The 16,722-nt window shown below is 62.3% G+C and overlaps 1 protein-coding gene across 7 annotated transcripts in view; it reads left to right on the top strand.

The window, feature by feature from the left end:
* The window catches only part of MEGF6 (multiple EGF like domains 6), a 119,814-nt gene that overhangs the window by 6,101 nt on the left and 96,991 nt on the right, over positions 1-16,722 (top strand). For all 7 annotated transcript variants that reach the window (XM_037743533.1, XM_037743534.1, XM_037743532.1 and 4 more), the window contains exons 2-3: positions 3,098-3,232; positions 9,848-9,957. In XM_037743533.1, the coding sequence (XP_037599461.1) occupies positions 3,098-3,232; positions 9,848-9,957 (245 nt within the window). The remainder of the gene's footprint in view (positions 1-3,097; positions 3,233-9,847; positions 9,958-16,722) is intronic.

Below are 16,722 nucleotides of genomic sequence, written 5' to 3'. Positions count from 1 at the left end.
TGAGTGTATGCATGATTGTGAATGTGTGTGTATGAGAGTATGTGAATTGAGTGTGTGTGAATGTGTATGTGTGTGATTGTATGTATGTGTGAGTATGTGTGTGTGTGTGCCATTGTGTGTGTGATTGTGTGTATGAGTGTATGCGTGATTGTGAATGTGTATGTATGAGAGTATGTGTAATTGAGTATGTGTGAATGTGTATGTGTGTGATTGTGTGTATGTATGTGAGTGTGTGTGACATTGTGTGTATGAGTATATGTGTGTGTATGAGTATATGTATGTGTGTGATTGTGTGTATGTAATTGAGTATGTATTTGTGTGTGTATGAGAGTGTGTGATTTTGTGGCTGTGTGTGTGAGGGTGTGTGATTATAAATGTGAATGTGTGATTGAGAGTGAGTTTGTATGTGATTGAGTGTGTGTGGGTGTGGTGGTGTGATTGTGTGAGAGTGTATGTGAGCATGTTGTGTGTGACCATGCATACGTGAATGTGATTGAGTGTGCTTGTGAATGTGTGCCTGTGAGTATGTGTGAGTGCATTTGAGTCTGTGTGAACTGTGTGTGACTCTGTGGGTGTGTGTAATTAGTATGAGTGTGTAAGGGTGTGTGTGTGTGTGGGGGCTCTGGGTATGTGTATGAATGTGTGATCATGAATGTGTGAAATCGAGTGTGAGTTTGTGTGTGACCTAGTGTGAATGTGAGTGTGAGTGTGTGTGTGTGCAGGCGCTGGGAGGGTGTGATCCACAGAGGTCAGCCTTGGGTCACAGCAGGGTGGGGTGGGGCAGTGGCCCAGGGGCTGAGAACCCATCCGCCATGGGTGCTATATTCTGGGGGTCAGGGATGAGGTCAGGACCCAGCCGCAGGGAAGCTGAGGAGGGCCCTCCCTGGCGACGTGACCCTCTGTCCCTGATCTAACCTCTGGCCCTGCCCCCTCCCCTGTTCTCACTCTGGGATCCATGGCCTTTGGGACACAGGGGCCCAACAATGCTGGGGGAAGTTAGGAGAGGCCTGCCCCTTAGTCCTGGCCGTACCCCGCATTAGCTGGTGACCTTGAGCAGATTGCGGGTCACTGTCACCTCCTCTCTGGGAGAGGGGAGATTCGATGATGTCGTGTCGAGAAAGGGCCTGGTGCTGGGCACGGAGGAGGCACTCCTGAACCATACCTCTTCCCTGGCTCCTAGGTAGAAATAGTCCAGGTTTTTGGAAGTCTGGCTTCCCGCCCAGGAGGGAGTCGTTTCCCTGGTGCAGGAAGAGGCTATGGCAGAGCCTTTCCACCTGCCCTGGGATGGTGCAGCTGATCCTGCCTGTCTGGAGGGTCCCCATGGCTGTAGAGGCTGCTCGGCTGCAGCTTCGGGTCTGTCTGGGAGTTGGTGGGGAGCCTGGACCCTGCTCGTGGCCAGGAGGTGCTCTGTCCTGCCTTGCGCCCTGCCTTGTGCCCTGCCCTGCAGTCACGTGGCCTTGGACTCCAGGAATCAACGCTGCCTCGTGTGGGCAATCCTCGGCCCTGGGACAGGCAGGTTGGGAACTGCAAGAGAGTGTGGGCAGAATGTCTCAGGCAAGAGGTCATGGGCAGGGCATGTCCAGTGGCAGCCCCAGCCCTTCCTGGACTTGACTGGAGACCTGGAGCTAGACTGGTCCCAGCCGTCGTCTGCCTCTCCGTGGGTGGGCAGCTAGAGGCCAGGGTCCCTTGTCTGGGTGCCACAGCCGTCTGGCGGAGCCCCTGCTCTCCTGATGGTGAAGCCCTGCCGTTTGCTGCTCTCACCTTGCTGCCGCTGTGTCGTTCTGTGCTTTCTGAATTTGTTCGGCATGAGGCGGTGGGCTGAAGTCAGAGGGGACACAGGCCTTCCCACACAGCACCAGGTCTAGGAAAGAGGAGAAACAAAGTTCTCCATCGAGAGAGCATCCATCTGGGGGCAGCTGGCCTGGGGCCAGGGTGCCTTGACAGGGCAGGCAGAGTCTCGGAGTGCCGAGCCAGGGTCTGGCCCACTGGGCAGCGGCGGCTTAGGAGCTCCTGGCAGGGCCTGGGCGGAGGGTAATACCGAGCCTGGACAATACTCCTGACGGGGTGGAGCCCTCCCATGAGGGGCTGGGGGCCCATGCCGTCTGCTTGACCCCAGGAGGTGGGAGGGGCTCTGGGGGATCTGCCAGGCTAGTTGCGCCTGAGGCCGGAAGGGAGATGAGGTCCCCAGAGCCAGGGCCAGGCGAACCTGCTATGGGACACGGGCATTGGCGCCTTGTCCTCTCCCTGCAAATTTGCCTCTGTGGAGGGAGCCCGCCTCACTCCTCTGTCAGGGCAGGCCTGGGGCGAGCCCCTGCTCTGGGGATGCTGGCCTATGTGTCTGTCTTTGGAGGTTCCCTCCCTCTGACCCTTCCCCACCAGGGCCTGAGCCCTTTCTCCACCTGCTCCAAGCCCGGTGGGGTCTGGATGGCTGCTTAGGGCGCCTGTCCCCGGCATGTCCCCTCCCTGGTTTATGCAGCCTCTGGGCTGGAGAGGCCTCAGAGGGGCCCTGAAGGGGCTTGGCGGGGATGGGCTGGGGTTTCACCTCCTCTTCCAAGAGCAGGTCTCGCTCATTGTCCACTTGCCTGTGCGGGTCCTAGGATGCTGGGGAGCCACTGACTTCACAGTGGACGGACCTGGAGCTGGCTGCACCCCACCCTGCTGTGGGCGAACTCCTGCTCAGCTGCATGCCCCAGCAGCACCTGGCCTGGGGACATCTCTGAAGCAAGGCGAGGAGGGCTTGGGGGAGAGGACAGATGGGCCCCGGCTTGTTTCTGGATTCTGGGCCAGGTGTGACTGTGCCTTGGGGCCACAGTTCCTGTCTGTTGCGGCAGTGTCGTGGGTGGCTGTGTCTCGAGGTCTTGGAGGACCAGGAGCCATGCTGTGGCCCATGCGTGGGGGATTCGGTGGCAGCCATCGTCCCTTTTCCCCTCAGCTCCTGTGCCCTCACACCTGGGCTCCACGGCCGGCTTGGGGCACTAGCATGGCCAGCCCTGGACTTCACTCCAGATGGGCTGACACCCAAGGGTGGGGGTGTGGGAGGGGTGGGTGCTGCCGGCTGGGGTGGCTGAGGCACTGACTCTCCGTGTCACTGTTCCAGGCCCCATGTGTGTGCTGAGCAGGAGCTGACCCTGGTGGGGCACCGCCAGCCATGCCTGCAGGCCTTCAGCCGCATGGTGCCTGTGTGGAAGCCAGGCTGCGGGTGGCAGGCGTGGTGTGTCGGCCACGAGCGGAGGTAGGTGCTGGGGACCCAGGGTCCCAGGTTGTGGGAGGGGCTTTGTTTACGCAAAGGGTGGCGTTGACCTCCTGGGAGCTGGGCAGTAGAGGCCGGGCCCCGTCCTGGCCTCGGGGCCATGTGCACCCGGTGCCTGAAGCCCTCATCTGAGCATGAGGCCTCTCCCACCCTCGGGGTGAGGCTGCCATGGGGGCTGCTCCCATGCCATAGCCCTGTTCTGTTTATCCAAGCACGCACGCCCTTTGTGGGGGGTGTGTGTAGGAGGAGGGGGCCCCTCCCAGGAGGATGCTGGCCACTCAGGAAGGTGAGAGCGGTCTCAGCCTGCCAGGGGCCGGCAGGAGGCTGCTGCCACTTGGCCTGCGGGCCTTGTTCCCAAGCGCACGTGGAACCTTTTATTGCTCAAGATTTTATTTCAACACTGAACTTGAGTGCCTGTGTGCACCTCTCCCCACTTTATAGACTCAGGCTCTGCGGAGCCGGCCCCATGCAAAGTGGGTTATGGGAGGAACTGGCAGCCGCCCTGGTCAGGTGGAGGGTTTCCGTGTGCCCGGGGGAGAGAAGGCAGGAACGAGTTCTCAGATAAGTGTGGCTTAGCTTCTCAGCCTGGGATCTGGGGAGGAGCCGAGGCCCTGCTCTGCGCTGCTCTCGTGGGCGTGGGGTCCACGCGGGACACCTGCACCTGCTCTGCCCTCTCCAGCGACTCCAGAAGCTTCAATGTGTGTTTGCTGCACAATTCACACGTGTGCAGAGGAGAGGGGGAAGAAACCGTTAGGGTGGCGGTGGTTCTCACTCAGGGGCAGCTCTGTCTTCCCACCCCGGGACAGTGGAGATGTGGAGTTGGGTTTGGTGACAGGTGAGCTGGGCAGGAGGATGGGGCCGGGGACACTGCTCAGCGTCTGCAGAACACAGGATGACCCGGATGACACGGCCCAGGGCCGGGAGGGCTGAGGTTCAGGAACCCTGAGCAAAAAGAAGAAATCTCTTATTCTGTTCCCCAAAATGGCACCTTGCAGTCCGTCCTCTGGCCGTCACCCCTGCATGGATGTGGGCCTGTCCTGTGGCTGTCACTCGTGCGTGGATGCAGGTATATTCACCTGCGGGAATTTGGTCACATCAACCGGGTCTCCCGCCAACAGCTCACAATGGAAGAGCCCCATTTCTGGACTCAGCCAGAAGCCACCTGAGCCCAGGGCTGGAGGCAGTCCTGGTGGCCAGGCTGAGGAAGTACCCTGCCGTGGAGGCACGACTTCTCCATTGCCGTCTCCAGGCTGGCCTGAAGTTAGGGTGGGAGCAGCGTTTCTGACACGACAGGGCCCTCAGCCTGCTGGCAGGGCATTGGGTGGGGGCAGTCATGGACGAAGTCCCCGTCTGGGGGCACCACCGACCAGGGATCCCCTCCTGGCATTTCCCAGTGCAAGGTGTCCGGGCCTCTTCACCAGCCCTCCCTCCCTCCCGAAACATGGCTGTTCTGCCTCAAAATTCTGGGCTTGTTGTGGGGGAGGGGCCGAGGTCCACCTGCTCAGACTCCGGGCTGTTCTCACGTGCACCCCACTCCTGGGGGAACCAGAGCCCTCTCACCACCCTGGTGCCTGGGGGACGGGCATCGTGTGCTTTACTGAAGCCAGCCTGAGTAAAGTGGTTACATGCGGCCCAGGCCCCTGTCCCTTTGGGATGCTCCTGGGGCTGCCCGTGGGCACCGGGTGCTCCCAAATCCCGCGTTTCCTCTTTGCGTCCCCCCCCAAGCCGCTGGGGGCTGATTCAGATGCCCGGTGTAGATGTCACTCCATGTTGCGAGACCTTGGGTGGCACCTGGAGCACTGCGCTGGGGCCTGGTCCGTTTATCCTCCCCAGAGCCAGCCCTGCCCTCCCCCCCGACTCCGCCTATCAGCCTTTAGAGCGTGGTTTCTCTTCCTCTGGCCTCGGGACTCCCGGTCCCTAACCCTGAGCGCTTGCCCATTGGCCCTTGAGCCCCAGTGCTTATGAGCAGGTTCCCAGGTCACTGTGGAACTGGTGGGGACCCCAGCATCCCAGCTGGGCTCTAGGTGGCATCACGGAGGTGGGCACAGGCCATTCCTCCTGCGCCCACAGGGACCGCTCTGCCATGCAGTGGATGCCTGGGTGTGGACAGCCCTGGCGGGGTTCAGCAAGGGCAGGGCCCCTAATTGGCTCGGCCACTATTCAGCCAGGGCGCTGAGCAGTGGAGCCCCTGGGTTCTGGGGAGATGCAGGGAAGGAGATGCAGGGCTGCCCTTAGGAGGATGCAGAGGGGTGAGGGCCGGGCAGGCTCCCAGCAATGCAGCCCAGGCGGGGCAGCTGAGGCGGGACCTGGAGCACCACGGCACTGAGGGGTGACTTGAGGGTGAGCTGGCACCGTGGGAGGCTCGTGGTCTCATTGCTGGCTCCACCCCTACTGGCCTGGCGACCTCAGCCTCCTTTTTCCACCTGTGAACTGGGCTGGCGGTATCTCCTGTGCCTGGGGTCATGCCTGTCAGAGCCTAACCTGGAAAGCCCTTCCCAGACTTCCTGGCACAGAGCTGGGCTCAGAAGTGGGGTGCCCATGTGCAGAACAGCTCCAGCAGGGCAGGGATCAGGGGCGGGCCTGGGCTTCCTCAGGCCCTGGAGCGAGGAGCAGGCACGAGTGCTGGCAGGCAGGGCACCACGCGCGCCCCCCCAGCCTCTGCACACCTCCGCCTGCCACCTCGCCAGCCTCATTCCCAGGCTAAGACTGCTGCCAAGCCCTCCACCACTGCATGGCTGGGTGACTGGTGACTTGGGCTTGAGGCCACAGCTGGGCTTGGCAGCAGGTACCCTGTGCAGGCCAGAAGGGTGCCATGTGGCTCTGAATGTCCAGCTTTGCCTGTGGTGTGCCCATGCCAGCTCATCAGGGTCTCATTGTCAGGATCATGTCCCCAAGGGCTTGGCATCTGGCCTTCTCTTTCCGTAGTGATTCTTCTCTAGCTGGTTGGAGCAGGTTGCAGGGTAGCTGGGAACCAAGGGCAAGAGGCAGCAGCTGTGCGTCCCACAGCTTGAGGGCACCCTGGCTTACCTGGTGCCCGGTGCCTTGTCTGTCCAGGGCAGACCCCACTCTCCTGCCCTGGACAGAGAAGGAGAAGCCTCCTCTCCTGAGCTCTTCAGGGGAGTCCGGCAGGGTGGGGGGCCCAGGAGACCTTGGGCTGGATGAGCCCTGGTGGGGTGGAAACCTGCCGAAGCCTCAGTTTCCCCACCTGACTTGCTGCAGTGGTGAGGGCTAGGTGAGCCCCCCAGCCGGCCCCGCCGTGGCTGTGTTGTGGTGGCTGCCGCTGGAAGACAGCGGGTGGTAGCCCGGCCCTGGCTTCTGGGCTGTGGAGCCTGCTGCCTGCCTCAGGCAGGGCTGCAGGGTGACGGGTGCTCTGTCCCGACCAGGCCCAGAGTGGGCGGGGCTGGGATACAGCTGGGAGGATGCCTGGGTCTTCAGGGGTCGTGCTGTCAGCCCCTTGGGGGTGCTTCCCCGACAATCACGGCCAGGGGGACCTGTGAATAAAGGTGCTCCCGCCCTCTGAGGAAGGGATGAGGGCGGGCCTCTGATGGTGGCGCGGGCTGCTCAGGTCCCTCCCACCAGGCCACGCTCCCTGAGCCACGGCTTCCACTGTGAGCTGGTGGCTGCAGAAGGCAAAGGAGTGGGCGCCCCTGGTTGGCCTTGTTACCCCCACAACCCCGCCCTGCGTGAACCAGCTCCCCAGTGGCGGTGGCGCCTGTGTGATCTGGTGCTGGCTGTGAAGGAATGGAGGGCTGGTCCTCACAGGGGTTTCAGGGGCTGCAAGGGTCATTCCCTTCAGCGGGGATGGAGGGGGTGGTCGGCGGCCCGGGGAGCAGCACGTAGCCCGGCACCGCCGCCGCCCCGGAGAGGAGTAAATATTTACTGCGACGGGCTGGACACTCGGCTCTGCTGAAGACTTGGCCGCGGCGGTCGGTTTCTGTCTGGCCAAGTGGTTTCATGTCCTGCCAAGCCGGGCTCTGCGAGGCGCTCCAGAGCGTCCCTGCAGCACGTGTGCTTCAGCACAGGCTTCCGGGAAGCGGCCCGCCCGCCCACCACTGGCCCGCTTGTTTGTTGGGTCAGGGTCCCCAGGGCCCACCTCCGGCTTCCCATGCAGCAGCCCCGGCAAGCTGGGGGTGTTTTGTGATCAGAGATGGCAGCCCAGCTGCCCTGGCTGCTCCCAGAGGCTCAAGGGCCCTTGACCTCAGGCTGTTGGCTGGGCCCCTGGTCACCACCCCTGCAGACAGCGGCTGGGGTGGGGGAGGGTGGCTGGCTGTGGGGTCCGCAGGCTGCAGGGCAGGCCCTGGTGGGGGGTGCATCTTCTGCTCCTTCCATTACTCTTCTGTTTCCGTGTCTCTCTGTCTTATCTGCGTCCCTCTCTGCTTCTCTCTGCCTCTCTCCGTCCTCCCCTGCCACATCCACGTGATCAGTTGTCCTTGCAAACGCAAAGCACTCAGAGCCGTGGGACCCATGGCATGTGCCACGTAGTGAGCTGTGCAAGGGTTTCCTGCCCCCGCTGCACTGAGCCCCGAAAACCAGGCGGCTTCAAACAGCAGGGCTTTCTTCTTGCCCAGCTCCCGAGGCCGGAAGTCTGAGATCAAGGTGTGGGCAGGCTGGGCCCCTGCAGGGCCCCGAGGGATCGTCTGCCACAGCCCCAGCTCTGTTGCGTCTGGGAGCATCTTGGCTTGTGGCCATCCCCTCCACCTCTGCCTTCCTCTTCACGTAGCTGTCCCCTGTGCCTCCGTCCAGATTTCCCTCTTCCTGTAAGGACGCCGGTCCCTGGATTAGGGCACCCCCATTCACTATGGATGGCCACGTCTTAGCTTGATTGCCGGTGAAGCAAAGGCCCTATTTCCAAGTAAGGCCACATCCGGTGGACCTGAATTTGTGGGGCCATTAGTCACTGCAGAGCAAGCAGAGCAAGACAGGGCATCAGGGCGGGCAGGTGGCCACAGGTGGCCGTCTGTCTTGCTGGTCCTTGCAAGAGTGAGGGTGGAGGCTGTTTGGGCAGCAGAGTGAGGACCCAGGTGTCAGCGCAGCTCTCCAAGGAAGAACGGTGAGGTCAGCAGGCAGATCCTGGGGCTGATGTGACCCATGCTCTGACAAAGCAGGGAAGGAGCTTCCTGGAGAGGTAGCAAACCTTCCAGAAGGCAGAGGAGTAGGCACCCGTGTGGACCTGGCAGCTTCGTCCCCCTGATGACCCCAGCCCTGCATGAATCAGCTCCCTGGTGGCGGTGGAGCCTGTGAGCTGGTGGTGGCTGCAGGGAATGCGGGTGGGGGGCGGTCCTCACGGGGGCTGCAGGGGCTGCAGTCCACCAGCCCTCTCCAAGGGCCTTTCGCTTTAGTGGGCATGGAGGGAGTGGTTGGCACCCTGTGTGGGACAGCTCGAGTTGGAAGAGGTGCAGGCTAGGAGGAACGGTGGCTCTGAGCCGCAGGCCGGGGACGTGATGGCAGGAGGCTGCTGGGCTGTGCGGGCTGGGTGCCCTCGCCTCCAGCCTCCCTCTGCTCTAGGTTTGTGGCTGTCCCACTCAGGGCGAGTCCCCGCGTGGCAGAGGCGGGCCCCCTGCTGAATGCTCTGCCAAGACCTCCCACGTGTGGGGACTGGTGATGCCTGTGGGAACGGGATGGAGATGGGGGCTAGGCAGGGGATGGCTCAGGGTGGCCTGAGGGGGCCGGGCTTCATGGGCTGCAAGGTGCTGGCGGCCCGGGGCAGCCTCTGGACTTGGGGAGGGGGATGGCATGTCCTCTGGGTAGCTGGCTTCTCTCTGGCTGTGTGCACCCTGTCAGGCTGGACAGATCGGGCTGCCCATTCCCAGGAGGACCCTGCCATTTTCTGCTTAGCCTTAGTGACAGCCCCCGCTGGTCCCGTCTGAGCAGGAGCCAGCCTGTGTACCAAGTCTGCCCTGGCCACACTGCTCCCGGGAAGCCCTCCCTCCTGCCCACCATGGCGTCTCCTCTCTGACCTGGGCCCACACAGGTCCTCCTGCTGCTGCCCGTAACCACTTCACCTGTCTCCCCAGCTCAGCTTTGTCCTCCTAGGTGTGGGGGGCACTGGCCACAGCACCTGTGTTTGGGCCCCTACTGGGACTGTCTACTTCACTGCTGGACTGAGAGCCTGGGGTCTGGACCTGCACCTCCCGTGCCTGGCACAGCCTGCCCGGCCCCGGGCACTGTGGGCCCACTTGGCTCATCCCGACAGCCATCCTGGCTCTAGGGCCAGGCACTTCCAACTCCCCGAGACCCTCACGGAGCTGCCTGGCACTGAGAGCTGGGTGGGGGGAGGAGATGTGCATCCCAACGCCAGCCTGGAGCCAGAACCACCGTGGGGTGGGAGGGTGCTGGGCAGAGGCGGAGGGGTAGCGTGTCCCAGGTTGAGTGGAGCACGAGGCCACTGTCGCCGGCTCCTGCTGCCTCCATGCTGCCCCCTTGTTCAGAGGAATCTGACTGGGTGTTGGCATCAGCCACCCCACCCGGGCACCTGGGGGTCGCAGGCTGTGCAGCTGGGAACTCTGCCGATGCAGTCCGTCTCCCCAGGGGTGCGGTGAGAGCCAAACGCACCCGGTCCCTCGAAGGTCAGCACTTCTCTCCTCCCTTCCTTTCTAGAACCGTCTACTACCTGGGCTACAGGCAGGTGTATACCACAGAGGCCCGGACTGTGCTCAGATGCTGCCGAGGGTGGACGCAGCTGCCCGGTGAGGAGGGCTGCCTCTCGGGTGAGTCCCGCCTGCGCCTCCCTGCCCTCCCTCCCTGCACCCCAGAGGCCTCGGCAGGGCGGTGAATCTGCGCTGGGCCTGGTGGGGAGCGCCCTTTCCCAGCAGCACGAGAGACTCAGGGCCACCTGCTCAGCTGCCGGGAGAGAGAGCTGGGGCTGAGTGTGGTCAGTCCACTTGGCTGGCTCTGCCCGAGGATGGGAGCCTGCCTTTGGCAGAGTGTCTGAGGGTGTCCTGGGGCCACACATCGGTGTCTGTGGCTTCGTGCACCCCTGAGCCCTGTTCGGGGTTTACCTGCCATACCACAATCACCACCCCCTCCCCGCCGCCGAGTCCCTCCCCCTGCCCTGTCCTCTACACCACATTCTCCCAAGGCCAGTCTGGGCCGGGTGGCAGACCTCAGCCTCAGTGGGTGCAGGGAAACCCTCTTTTCTCTCTCCTGCTTGCTGGCGTCCCTGGGCAGGCCAGGTGCCTGGGCCTTGGTCATCTCATCTGCTGAATGGAACTTCAGTATCTGCTTCTTGGACGGGGTGGGGGGCCTGCGGAGAGGGGTCGCCCCCATGTAACCAGCACAGTTTGAGAGGCCCGTGCTGTATACCACCTGACCAGGGCGGGTGCTGATGGGCTGCTGGGGCTCAGACGTGGGGGCCCAGGACTGGAAGCGGGTGGTGTGAGCTCAATGGGTGGCTCTCAAGCCTCTGCTTTGTAAAAGGAATGGGGCTCACAGTGACAGAGGTGTTTGGGAAGTTTTCAGGTGTGGGGACAGGAGCCTGGCAGGGAAGCTGCCAGGGCAAAGGGGTCAGTGTCCCTCCCTGGAGGGGCCGGCACAGAGGTCCTGGGACCCTGTCCTGCAGAGCCGGCCTCTCCTGAAACGGCTGTGTGGCATCCTGCCAGTGAGGCACAGGCTGCGCCGGGGGTGTGGCTGGGAGTCACGCACTCCCCACACATTTTTTTTCACTTTTTATGTTTATTTTTTAGAGGCAAGGTCTCACTCTGTCACCCAGGCTGGAGTGCAGTGGTGCCGTCATACCTCACTGCAGCCTCTGAGTCCCGGGCTGAAGCCATCCTCCCTGCTCAGCCTCCCGAGTAGCTGGGACTGCAGGTGTGCACCGTGACGCCTGAATAATTCTGTATTGTTCAGGATCTCACCATGTTGCCCAGGCTGGTCTTGAACTCCTAGGCTCAAGTGATCCTTCTGCCTCGGCCTTCTAAAGTGCTGGGATTGCAGATGTGAGCCACACGTCCGGCCAACACTCCCTACTCTGAGGGCGAAGGGGTGGTGGGCTCCCCGGGCTCCTGTGACAGGAACAGGACGCAGCCCTAGGGGTCCTCCTGGCAGGTAGTTTCCTGGAGCCTCGGGCTCGCTCCTCACACAGGAAGCATGTGGGCTGCCAACCGGGGATGGAGTCGCCTGTCCTGGCACGAACTCCAGTGGGAAAAGGGAAGTGAAGGGAGGATAGAGATGTTTTTCCAGTAGAGGAAGTGGGTAATTCTCTCCAGGAAGGGAGGAGGGTAAGGAGGAAGAAGGAGGTGACCGGGGCCGACCAGCCGCCCCTCGGAGGGGTTCCAGCCCCCCCGTCACTGAGCCTGCTGCTCGCTGATGGTGTCTGAGCTGCACCCTGTTTGTTTCTCTGCTCCTGTAGTCTGGGAGGAACAAAGGGGTCATTTGAGCAGGGAGGGGGCAGACATCAAAGCCGAGGTTCCCCCGGGTTTCTGGGTTTCCGCTCTGAGGCGGGGGTTCTGGGGCCTGCCAAAGGGGACTCTAATAATGGGGTAAAGCAATAAGCGGCTTGGAGTCGGGGCGGGGAGCGGGGAGAGGAAGTGGGGCCGCCAGCCCGCGTCCCCAGGGTTTACTGCGGGAGAACGGGCTTTTTGCTCCGAGGAGGGGACATGAAGGCACAGCTGCATGGATGGCTGGGGCGGGGGTGGGGGTGCCCAGGGGCCTGGGGTCCAAGGCAGGGCGGGGGTGGAGAGCCTGGGCAAGAAAGGCAGCCGCAGGTAGAGGTGTGCAGCTGTGTTCTGCTACCGTCCCCTTCGTGGGCAGTGACAGTCCCAGGGTCAGGCTTGAGGGCAGGGGCCAGGCCAGTCCCTCGAGGCGGGTTCAGCCTCTCCCGCTATGGGGACCTCAGTGTCTCAATGGTCCCAGCAGGGCTTGGCGAATGTGCCCATCTCCCTCAGCAGCCTAGCTCCAGGTGAGCTTTGGGCCCGCCCTGCCAGTTCCGTCTCCTTGTGCTGTGGTCAGGCACCAGCCACCATCCCCATGTGGGACCCTGGGGCTGTAGAAGAATGTGGTGGCTCTGCCCTGGCCTGGCTCTGCTGGCTGGATTGGGGTGGAGGGCATCTTGGCTGAGACCCTCCCCAGGACAGCCTGGGCTGGGCTGTGTGGAGGGGCTGGGCTGAGGCTGGGGGCGGGGGGCAGGGGAGGGTGGGGGTCCTGGCTGTCAGGTCGGCAGCGGGGAGGGGGGTGGGGGACGTCCTGGCTGTCACGTCGGGGAGTTCTTACGCAGATCCTGGATGTGGGCTTTGGCTCTGTTATTATTTGTTTTTAAAAACTCGTTCTTAGCGCAGGATTGACTTGTTTGTGTGTTTGACTTTTATTTGCTTGTTTCATGGCCGAGGGAAGCCCTGTGATCTTCTCCAGCCACTCCCTGTTCACCCCATGGCAGCATCCCAGCAAGGGCGGGGGCGGTGGGCAGCAGGTGGGTGGGAGTCAAGGTTCACAAGGCTACGCCTGTGTCCCGGGCGTTGGAGGGGTGCTGCCTGTGTCCCGGGCGTTGGAGGGGTGCCGCCTGGCGCGTCCTGGGCGTTGGAGGGGTGCCGCCTGGCGCGTCCTGGGCGTTGGAGGGGTGCTGCCTGTGTCCTGGGCGTTGGAGGGGTGCCGCCTGGCGCGTCCTGGGCTGGCCACTGCGTCATTCATTTGTTTGGTCATTCGATTGTTTGCCAAGCATTGGGTGTTAGGGGACCCTGGCAGCAGGTGCTTGCCCATGTGGCGCTCACGGCTGCGAGGCTGGCTGCGAGCGGATGCTTCTCGTGTGGCCAGGCTGTGACAAGGCTGGGGAGGCAAGGGCCAGTGGGGCCTGCAGGGCGGTGCTGGGGGGCTGCCCCGGAGCCCCGGCTGTCAGAGAGGGAGTGGGGAGTCAGGGTCGGGGGGACCTGGCCAAGGCTTTAGGCCCTCCCGGCAGCACGAGGCCTCCCGTCCAGGCAGGGAAGCCCACAGGCTCTTCCTCCAGCTGCCCCTCTCAGGGTAGTGGGCTGCATGCTCAGACCCGCAGGCCTCTCCTCTGGGGGCCACTGTGTGAGGGTGTTGGGCTGGCCAGGGCTGGGGGCTTCTTTGGATCCCACAGGAGTGCCCTGGCGGGGCAACATGGGTGGCCTCGGGGACCCTGGCCTGGTCTGAGCCAGGATGTGGAGCAAGTGTTTATTGATGGGCGGGACCCTGCCAATCCAAGCAGCCAAGAGTGGAAAACATGGCCCAGTCCTGGCTCAGTTCCCTGCAGCTCCCTTGTGAGTATGAGACCTTGGGAGCAGCCCCCACCAGCCCCCTGGCCAGTGCCCCCATCAGGCCCCGGGCTCCAGGACGTGGGTGTGATAATGCCCACCTCAAAACCTGGGATTAAATGAGTCACTTCATGTAGAGCCTTTGCTTGGCTGCATACAGTAAGCGCTCAAGCAATGCCAGCTCTTCTTGTTCTTCGAAGAGGAGGCCTGAATGAAGCCTCTTGGCCTGTGGTGACTCCCGTTAGCAGCAGTGACAGTGGCAGTGGTACCCATGGTGATCGGGAGCCTCGGTGATGGTGTCACTGGCCAAGGGCTTGGGTGCAGGGCTTGTGGGCAGGGGTCCCTGGGGACCGAGCCCAGGGCCTTACCCCCTGCTCAGTGGTTCTGTAACGTCTCTTCCCGCCTCCCCATGGCTCAGCTGAGGCTCTGCCTTCCTGCCCTGGGTGGGCCGAGCATTTCCAACGCCACGATCCAGCTCTGCTGTGTGCTGCCCATCTCCAAAGGCTCCAGCAAGAAGGGCGAGGCATCGCTGCTGCTGGGGTCAGGGGCTTGTGTTGGGTGGGAGTCTCAGGGTCCTAGCAGGTGCTGAAGCCTCTCAGCTAAGAGTCGAACATGGCTGCTCCCGGTCTCCCCTGCCAGTGTGCAGGGACATTGGGGCTGCACTGGCCAGGGTCCTCCCTGCTCCCCAGCCCCGGGCACCACTGTCTTTCTGAGCGGGAGGAAGGTGGTAGGGTTCATGGCCCAGCACAGGGCAGGCGCCCACTCTGGAGAGGGCCCTGGGGGTCAAGGCTTGGCTCTGTGTCCGCCCGCCCTTTCCTTTCTCACCCTTTGCCCCTCCCGTTTCTCCATCGCCTTCCAGCCCCTGCTGGCAGGGGAAGGGCAGGGGACGCCCCTGAGCTGCTGAGGTCCCCCTCCCCCAGCCATTGTGACATTTATTTGCCTCCGTGTGACCTGGACACCCGGCCACAGAGGACAATGTCGGGGCCTGGGAGCCCGCCGTCTTTGTGTAGGAGCGAGGAGCGCGCTAATGCCCGTGAGAGACTGGCTGGAAGCTGCTAATCGCGTTATGATTTCCCTGACAGCCACTGACTCAGTGCCGAGTGGGGTGGCTGGGCCTCATGACCAGGGCTTCCTGAGCCCGAGAGGCCCTGCGGACGGAGCCTGTGTCCTGGGTGCCACGGGGCTTGGACCCACTTCTCCTGCTGGGGGGTGTCCTTCCTGCTCCAGGATTCTCTGAATTCCACCTTTTTCCTGGTCCAGTGCCAGATTTTCCCCAGACCCTGCCGGTGTTTCAGCCGGAGTCTCCCTGGTCCTGGCAGCCTCAGGTACCTTGGGCTCCCCTCCTCCAAGCCGGGCTCCCAAAGTGGGCAAAGTGGCAGATGCGTGCCAGGCTGGAGCAGCTGACTCGCCGGTCCTTCCACAGGTACACCCTGAGATGGACAGCTGGAGGAACGAGGCCCCTCCCCTGCAGCTCCCCACATGGGCTGTGCTGGCCTGGCCCAGTGGAGGGGGCCTCAGCAAGGAGTTCAGAACTGCACCCGCTCTGTGGGATGGCACGGGGAAGGGATTCTGTGGTCCAGCAAGCTCTTCCTAAAGCAGAATTCAGATTTCTTTTTTGTAGGAATTCTCAGAGCCTTTAATATGCTAATGTGCACTGTGGATTCCTGAGACGGGCTATATAGGCTTTTCCAGACTAATTGCATCTTGAATCTAGAGGCCATCTCAGAAAGGAACATGAAGACGCCACAAAGCCACAGAGATAAACAGTGTCCTCAAGTGTGCACTGAGCGGCTGATGTAGGTGGCCCGCTTGACACAGGGTCATGGATCCTGGCGGTGGCTGGCCTGGTGCTCAGGCCCTGAGGGTGGCAGACAGCAGGAGCCTGCAGCTGCCCTCATCTCCTGGGACTCCTGTCCCTGCAGGGACACCCTGGAAAGGATGAAGCTGCCGGTGAGACACTGGAGAAAGCGAGGCAGGAGGAAGGGGCATAAGGGCTGGGGGGCGCTGGCTTAGATGGGGGTCCAGGAGGGCTCCTCTGTCCAGGCAGTGGTCTGCCGACGTGAGGGGCAGGCCTTGCATGTGCCTGGGAAGAGGTCCCAGCACAGGGAACAGACGGTGCAGGGCCCTGAGGTGGGGTCTTATGGCTGGAGCAAATGGGACGGGCGTGGTGGGGTGGGGGTGCAGGATGAGCCCCTGGGCTGTCAGAGCGAGTGACCGCAATTCAGGTGCTGAAACCAACGTGAATTGACTTTCTCTCAGTTCTGGAGGAGAGAAGCCTCAGATCAAGGTGTGCGAGGCTGTGGCTGCTCCTGAGGCTCTGGGGGAGGGTCCCTCCTGTCTCTTCCAGCTTCTTGGCGTTCCGTGGCTGTGGACGCCTCAGCACCTGCTCTGCCTCCGTCTCTAGGTGGTCGTCTCCCCTCTGTGTGTCTCTGGGGCCTTTTCTGTAGGCCCTAGGGTGAGCCCTGAATCCAATGACAAGGTCCTTTTCCTGTAAGGCCTAAGCACCTACAGTCGGGGGTGCCAGGTTGAGGCCTAGGTTGGGGCCCTGCATCCAGCTGTTGGGCCTTTTCCTATGAGGACACTTGTCATTGGATTTAGGGACCAGCCGCATCCAGTAGGGCCTCATCTCAGCCATGGGGTTAAACACATCTGCCAAGTGTGAGGACTGAGTGTGCAGGACTGAGTGTGGGGACTGTGTGGGGACTGAGTGCACGGACTGAGTGTGCAAGACTGTGTGCAGGACTGAGTGTGCAGGACTGAGTGCCTGGACTGAGTGCCCGGACTGAGTGTGCAAGACTGTGTGCAGGACTGAGTGTGCGGGACTGAGTTCATGGACTGAGTGTGCGGGACTGAGTGTGGACTGAGTGTGCAGGACTGAGTGTGAGGACTGAGTGCGGGGACTGAGTTTGGGGACTAAGTGCGTGGGACTGAGTGTGCGGGATTGAGTGCGTGGACTGAGTGTGTAGGACTGAGTGTGGGGACTAAGCGTGGGGACTGATTGCGCCGACTGAGTGTGCAAGACTGTGTGCAGGACTGAGTGTGCAGACTGAGTGTGAGGACTGAGTGTGAAGGACTGAGTGCGGTGACTGAGTGTGCAGGACTGAGTGCGGGGACTGTGTGTGCAGGACTGAGTGTGCAGGACTGAGTGCGGGGACTGAGTGCAGGGACTGAGTGTGCAGGACTGAGTGTGCAGGACTGAGTGTGGTGACTGAGTGTGCAGGACTGAGTGCGGTGACTGAGTGTGCAGGACTGAGTGTGCAGGACTGAGTG

This window comes from Cebus imitator, unplaced genomic scaffold, assembly GCF_001604975.1.
Source record: "Cebus imitator isolate Cc_AM_T3 unplaced genomic scaffold, Cebus_imitator-1.0 Scaffold145, whole genome shotgun sequence".
Lineage (NCBI taxonomy): Eukaryota > Metazoa > Chordata > Mammalia > Primates > Cebidae > Cebus > Cebus imitator.
The sequence above is the reverse complement of the archived record's forward strand: the minus strand, read 5'-3'. Positions and strand labels throughout refer to the sequence as shown.